Source organism: Parasteatoda tepidariorum, chromosome 1 (assembly GCF_982258835.1).
Source record: "Parasteatoda tepidariorum strain Cologne lab strain chromosome 1, Ptep-v5.0, whole genome shotgun sequence".
NCBI lineage: Eukaryota > Metazoa > Arthropoda > Arachnida > Araneae > Theridiidae > Parasteatoda > Parasteatoda tepidariorum.
Window position 1 is genome coordinate 11,810,413 of NC_141755.1, and position 7,642 is coordinate 11,818,054.

Sequence of the window (7,642 nt, forward strand, 5' to 3'; positions counted from 1 at the left end):
TATATCTTTCTTTGTTTGATTTTGAAATAAGAAAAATCAATTTGCTGGACCCTGTATGCGCAATGCAAGAAACAAGAATACGTAAGAATATATTTAGATCAAGTGGTTGGATTATCATTATTATCATCTGCAATGAAAACGGTTTGATTGTCTAAACTTAAATATGTTAATTAAATTTTTGTTAATTGAAATTTTATGTTTAAAAATTGATCACAATGCTATACTTTCTCTTAGTAAAGATAATTCCTTTTTTTCTAATTTGCTGCTTTTGTGTATTAGCGCTTTTTGGATATTTTGCTATGCAACTGTTTGATTGAATGAATTACATTTTTTGTGTCCAGTTATAAAACTTATTTATCTAAAGATAGTATCATGTGAAGCATAATTTAAAATAATTTATACTTTTTTTATTGTTTAATTTAGTAATATGCAAAAGAAATTGAATTTCAAGGTATTTAATAATTTTGGCCGATTTTAAACTAAGTATTTTTAAATAAAAACTAACTGAATAATTTCTGATTAATTGAATTTTCTGTCTGTTCCTATTCAAGATATGCTAAATTACATGAAAAGGGAAATTAATATTTAATATGAGATTCCTTCTAATTTTTGAAATGCTTCTTAAAAAGAAAATGTTCTTATTCAGAGAAAGTATGATTTTCTATTTGAAAATTGCAAATAAATTCGTGTATTTATGATTAAACTTTTAAATAGTTAAGTTCAAGAACTATCAAAAGTTATCTAGGTGTTCCTTTCTTATTACTGAATTTGTTTAAATCTGTATTATATTGACCTTTTTTTAAAATGTAATTATTTCTTTCAAAAAAATATTTTTGGTTTGTTTTAACTAACTTGGTTATTTTTTTATAGTTTGATTATTATTTTATTTACTCTTTAGCAAGTGAAAAGCAACAAAACTATTTAATATTTTATTGTGAAAAAAATAAAACCTTTTTCTGGCTTAATTTTGCAGGAGGCACCTGCTGATGTTCATGTAATAAAATTCTCATACATATGTTAAAGTATTTAAAAAATTAGACATTTTATTTTGTAAATATTTTAGTGGCTTAATTAATTTAATTTGGAAATTTATAATTTTCGAACTGTTTATTTTTACAAATCGTTATAATGGTAGAATTGTAAATATTTTAATGATTTGTAACATTATAACTTTTCGTGTAATTCTATTCTCTGAGTTTTCTGAATACAGTTATTGAATTCTTTCTGAATTAATCTCTTTAGCAGATGATTACAAATCCTAAGCACTCAGATGCCACAGTGTCTAAAATTCCATAGCTGAACATCAATATTTTAAAAATAATTAGGGTTTTTTTTTTTAAAAAAAGAACCTTACAAATGTTAATGCTTTTAAGGAAAAAGATTTTTAAAAGCTTAACAAACGTAAAAAGCATATAGGAGCTGTTCAATGCTAGTTATAAAATGAAATAAAAAGTGTTAATCTAAATTTTGATAGAATTAATTGTGGTGGCAGCCCAAAACTGTAAAATTTGGTTTCATTGAAGTGTGACTAGTCAGCTGAAGAGGCAAAAGCTTAGACTCCCTCCTTGCATATTTTGCCATATCCTAAATAATTATTTTAGCCTATCAAACAACTTTAACACACATTTTTGAAATTTTAATTTTTGCTAATCGCATCGGACAAAATCCAAAGTCTGAGCAAAATCGGTTAGTGATCAAATAGAACAAGAAAAGAAAATGTTAAAACATGACAGACAATTTTAAACTTTATCGTACCCAGAATTCATGCCCATTGCCTTCATCCAGCAATTTTACATTCTTGGCAAACTTCATATTTGTACTAGTACTTGAAAAATCCATAAAAGAAATCCATTTCTTTTCTGGACAATGGATTAAGTCAAGAAGCTTGCTCACTGGTTCTGAAGCATAGTCTGCGAAGGGCTTACTATGACTTGTCCAATGACTGAAAGTCTGTATTTGCAACTTTTTTATGTATTCTACTGATTCAATCAATCAATAAATATTTTTAATTGTCTCAGTGACATTGATCTCAAGTCACACCTGTCTTTTTTTGCTAGAACTTTGCATTTTGCCATTTAGGATTAAATAATTTAAAATGAGATAAAAAAAATTATACTTTACAATTCAAAACATTTTCTACCATTAATAAGTTGAGTTATAAAATGTAATAAAAGTATTGAATTATATTTTTCATATTATCTTTAGACAGACGATTTTAACATTTAATTTTAAAAGAAAGTTTTATTTTTGCCAAGAGTTTGAGTTATGGGGAAATATACAATAACGGATACTAATATTATACGAGAAGACCTGACTTAGAAATCCAGTGTCTGTTGGCGCATAATTGTTGAGAACCCCATAGGGATCATAACTTCTAACTGAATTCATAAGCTATTTGTTTACAAAATGTTTTTAACGTATATTTTTTTCCAGTGTTTGTTAGCTTGTAATTCTAATAGACAATTTATTAGAAAAGAACCCAAAAAAAGAAAATTATTAGTATATTTTAGGTGTGCTTGAAATAATATTTCCTCTTTTTATCACTTGATTATAATGGCTCTTGGGAACGCAATGCAATTTATTGAATCATTATAATTAGGTTGCTGATTGGAAAAAAAATTATTTTCTCTCTCCCTTCCTGTATAGCACATTTATTCTTAAATTTGTAAATAAGTTTTTTGAACTATTTATAGTTTTTACAACTTTCACTTTATTTTTATATATTATGTAAAATAAATATACTCTACTTTCATATGGATGGAAAACATTTAGTCTAAAACTGTTGTTTCCTGTTAAAAATACAGCTTCCATTGTTAAATTTTAATGAATAATTAAACATGGGGAAACAATTAGACTAGTGGCTTATATTGTAAAATTTTTATGTATTAGTTGTAATATTTTGATGAGCATTAAATTAATTTAAATTACTTCTTGTTTTCTGCAGCTTCATTAAATGGAACTTCTCTAAATTTTTAATTGATAAGAATGGCCAACCAGTTAAAAGATATGCTCCAAATTTTGAACCAAATGTAAGTATTGTTTTTAAATCTAGAACTTCAGTTTAAACTTTTCCATTTATCTTTTCCCATTGTAATTAATTAGATACCCAATTTGAGAATTTATATAATTATTTATGTATATTTATTGTATGTATAATCATGTTGCTTAGAATGTTTATAAATCCTGTGTTAATAAATGTTCCTATTCTAAATAATTTCATTCAAATCTAAGAAATTCTATACTAAAGTGGAATTAACCTCTTTAGTTAATAAATAAAACCTTTATTTCAAATTAAGAATTATGATTAAATTAGTTCTTTTAATTTATGAGTTTAATTTGGTTTTCTAAGTTTGCTTAATTCTCTGCATATCTTCATTAATTCAGTATGATCAATGAAGTGCTTAAAAATATCTTTGGGGTGTTTGAAAAGTGCTTATGTTTTGTAGAAGAATTTGGTTATACACCCTGATTTAGTAAATATCTGTAACATGCATCCTATATGTTGTTATCTTAAGGTTAGTTAAAGAATATGATTAAGTAATTACAGTTGATTTTTATTAAAATATGTAATGATTTTAATTTTTAACAGCTCAAAATCAATTAAACTAATATGCTACTAAATACTTAAGTATTAACTGAATTCTTCATTTTATTTGATTTGAAAGCTCTTTTGAGTTAAGCGTAGAATTTAAGAATCAAAATGTATCGGATTAGTAATTGATTACATGAAGCGCTGATGTTTATTACTGCTGATTAATTAAATGGAATAAACAAATTTTTAGAAAGACCAAAAGGTCTTTCTAAAACTAACAACAAATTAATGGTATTAATATATGGTCGGATATTATCATGAAGGGAAAAAAGCAAAGGAGGTTGTTGAAAATTTTGTCCCTTTAGTATTGATTTTGTTTTTCGTATTCCAGAATGCCTTGAACTTTTTTGACATTCTTGTACGCTATTATAAAATTTATTCATATTAGGATAAGTCTTAAAAAAAAGTAAATTTTTAATAATTTTTATTTTATTTAATTATGCTCTTACAAAATTCTTACTTGTAAGGTATACAAATTTTTGCATCATTTTAACGTACGTAATTTTAAATATATTAGATCCCGTATTTGAAAGGTCAAAATTTCATTAAAGAAAATACATTTTTGTGTCCGATTTTGTTATTTAAAGTAGCGTAGACACTATTTAACTAGCATGGTTAATGTTAGGTCCTCAAACCATTAAGATTGAGGCTTAGTACATAATATTCGCTCATTCGATAAAAGATTTTTCATGGTGTTCACAATTTTTTGCTCATTGTACATAGCAATTGGAGCCATAATGGCTTGGTGTTTTTTTTCTTCTAACGTTTGAAACTTCCTGGTTTATTCTAAGTTTACCTAAATTCATTTTTGTCAAGACTTTTAATTTTAGTATACTAATAGAAATGACGCAAAATATGCAATGGAAAGTTTCTCCCACAGTATGGCGTCCTCTCAAGGCATTGATCTCAAGCAGCGGTTAGCCCATCCAGCTGCCACTAATGGCATGTAGACTGCCTTTACTTCAAGTTGTCTCTGAATCAAAGGTTACCTGTGTGCATTTCTGACCACGTTGCCACAATCATGTCGTTGGTCATAAAATTAGCTTAAGCATAGGACCTTTAATCCCTACAACTACCACAGCCCATATTAGACTACAGTACTTTTGTGTGGCAATCGACATTGAAGCATAATTTTTTCTTCTTTTTTAGGCTATTGAACCTGACCTCTTGAAATACTTTTCTGCCTAAATTTTCCAATGTTTTCATTTCTTCCTTCCTCAAATGAATCGTGTCACACCTACCAGCTAGTGAATGACAGGTGACAACTTTCCTTAAAATCACTCTGTGGATAGGTTTAGTTTGATGGATTTGTTTACTAGTTGGATGGGGGCAACGGTGTGTTTGAGAGAATAGTGTGTGATTTTTTTCCTCCAACTTTTGTAAAATATATACCAATTAAATGAGATTATTTTGTATTGTTGTGAAATTTATTTTAGTTGGGTCTTATTTCTTTTTACTTATTGTAGTAATGCTAAATAACTTGGTTGTTGATTTGAATTCTTTCGTTTATAAATCGTCGTACATTCCCTTAATATACTTTATGTAAATTTTTGTAAAAGAAGGGATTGAGGAGTGGTAAATGAATATTCTGGAGATAAATGAATATTTGGGAGAAACAAAAATATTAAGATCTTCCACTGCAATAGTGAAAAAGATAGATATGTTTCTAATTAAAGCCTTTAGAATTATCTGCGTTTTCTAATGCAATCAACCTGATTTGATGTTTTCGTCTAGTTTAATATTTTCGCAACTTTTGCTGACAGGGTGAATGAATAATGCTTTGACAAGACACTTAAATCCTTTTATTTTTAGATTTTTTTTTATTTTTAGATTTTTTTGTAGGTAAATGTAAAAAATTTTAATGTAAAAAAAAAAAATGTAAAAAAAAAAAAATTATACTTAGAAAACTTTTAAAGTAAAGTTTAAATTTGAGGAAAAGTTCCTTCTGTAAATTTTAGCATTTTATTGTATAAAACTAAAATGTATTTAAAGTCACATATTTTATTTGAATTTAATTTTAAAATTTGATCACTGCAGTCAAAGTTAAGGCTGAAATCAGGGTGATTATAGATCGCAAAAATCTCTAAAGATGTCAAAATCTCTGAAGATCTAAAATTGTTATAAAGAATTCCAAATGCTTTAAAATAGATTATTTAAACACTCACTAAATGTCAACCAAACATTGAAATATTTGTTAACATTGTAAATTTTTATTTGTCTCTACTTATAAATCTCCAATGTAGTCTTGAAAAAACACCTGAATTTGTTTCTAGCTTGTGAGAATGGTAATAAAATAATTGCAATAAAAAACAAAAACTTAAATAACTCATACAAGGAAAGTGTGCAATGGCCAAAACATTAAATTCAAAGATGTTATCAAATTTACGAAACTAAATCAATAGGTTTTACTTCAAAAGCAAAATAAATGTAAATATTTGTCATTTAAACCAAGACTTGGAAACAATTGAAAATAAATAAGCTTGCTTTATAAATGAAAGTGCTATAAACTTGTTGTAAAAGCATACTAATGTACCTTTTATTAGAAATAAAAAGTAAAGTAACTGTTATTATCTTTGGGGGGAGCGGGAGTATAGGCTCCTAAAACCTGAAGAATATTTTTAATTTTTGTGAAAATATGTTTTTGAAGTGATACTTCTTATGCGACTTCCAACAAGGTTGCGTTAAACGTTTAACTCTACATTTTTATTGGCCAGGAAATCACACGGTAGGATCCAGTTTTCACTCATTCATTTCCATATTGTTTTGGTTCTCATTGGCATAAAAGTCATAAAAGTATTGTTTTTCTATAAATATTTTAGTTTGATTAGATACACATCATATAATTTAATAGGGTAGTATTTTTTATTTTCAAACTTAATGGACAACTATTGTAAAAAATGAGTGAAAACAATGCGACGGATTTAAGGTTATGTCAAGGTACGTCTCTTGTGAAAATCAATTGATTGTAAGGTTTTCTCTTTTCTAATTGCCATTTATATTTCACCAAATGCAGCAATAAGGGATATTACATTATTTATTGCAAAATCTTTATTGCCACTATCCACTGCAGGTTCACAAGCTCTGGCAGACGTTACTGTTGAAGTAATTGATTATTGTGAGCGGCCTGTGATTCTTGCAGGAGATTTAAATGTGAATTTCTCATTACCTGAAGCTGAAACATTATTAACCTTCTTTAAACACAAATTTGGATTGGAAATGATAAATGGTAGGAATGATCCAACAGCCAAAGGGGTAACTACCATTGATGCAGTTTTTGCAAGAAATATTGAAAAAATAGAACTCAAACATTTCGTATCTTACTTTAGTTATCATAATCCCATTGTAAATGTTATAGATTTGGATATCTCTCCACTCGAAAATGATAATTAAAAGATGGGATCAATTGTGAATTGTAAGCATTGTTAATAAAGTTTGTCTTAAAGAAACAATATGATTTCACTAAAAATCAATTTCTACCCCTTCCTATTTTCATTTCCACATTACGAAGTTTCACTTCTTACGCGCAGAGGGACTCCACGCACTATTTTTTTTTTATTAATCAAGTTTTCATTCATTTCATAACTTATGATATATAAATTTTGCATTTTTAGATATCTAGGAGGAGTGCAGTTATTTAAATTATAATTAAATCAATTTATGAAAAATATTTTATGACAAAAATATTTGTTTCTTGAAAAAGTTACTGAATTGTCTTAGTGATCTCTAAGGTATAATTTATAAACTAAATTTATATATTATCATGTAACATAAAATACTGCTTATATGTATATTTGTTCAATTTTTCAAGATTGCATTGAAATTTAATTAAATTTTAGAATTTTTTTTCTGAATTGTAAAATTAAATGCAGAAATTAAAATTCATACTTTTTTTTCTTAATATAAAAAAAAAAATTGAAAAAAGGAGTTTTGGGGAAAAAAGCATTGAAAAGTTTGTTAGGAGAACAAGTTTTTAAATTTTGTGAATATTCAATTGTGGACCACTCTAGCTAAATATTTGGATAAACCAAAAAATTTTCCTTTTTATTCTAA

At 26.7% G+C, this 7,642-nt stretch overlaps 1 protein-coding gene across 5 annotated transcripts in view; it reads left to right on the forward strand.

Annotated features, from left to right (window-relative positions):
* The window catches only part of LOC107457231 (phospholipid hydroperoxide glutathione peroxidase-like), a 32,152-nt gene extending 27,145 nt beyond the window's left edge, over positions 1-5,007 (forward strand). For all 5 annotated transcript variants that reach the window (XM_087159280.1, XM_087159288.1, XM_087159279.1 and 2 more), the window contains exons 6-7: positions 2,945-3,029; positions 4,742-5,007. In XM_087159280.1, the coding sequence (XP_087015406.1) occupies positions 2,945-3,029; positions 4,742-4,780 (124 nt within the window). In that variant the 3' untranslated portion in view covers positions 4,781-5,007. The remainder of the gene's footprint in view (positions 1-2,944; positions 3,030-4,741) is intronic.
* Positions 5,008-7,642: the final 2,635 nt, after the last annotated feature.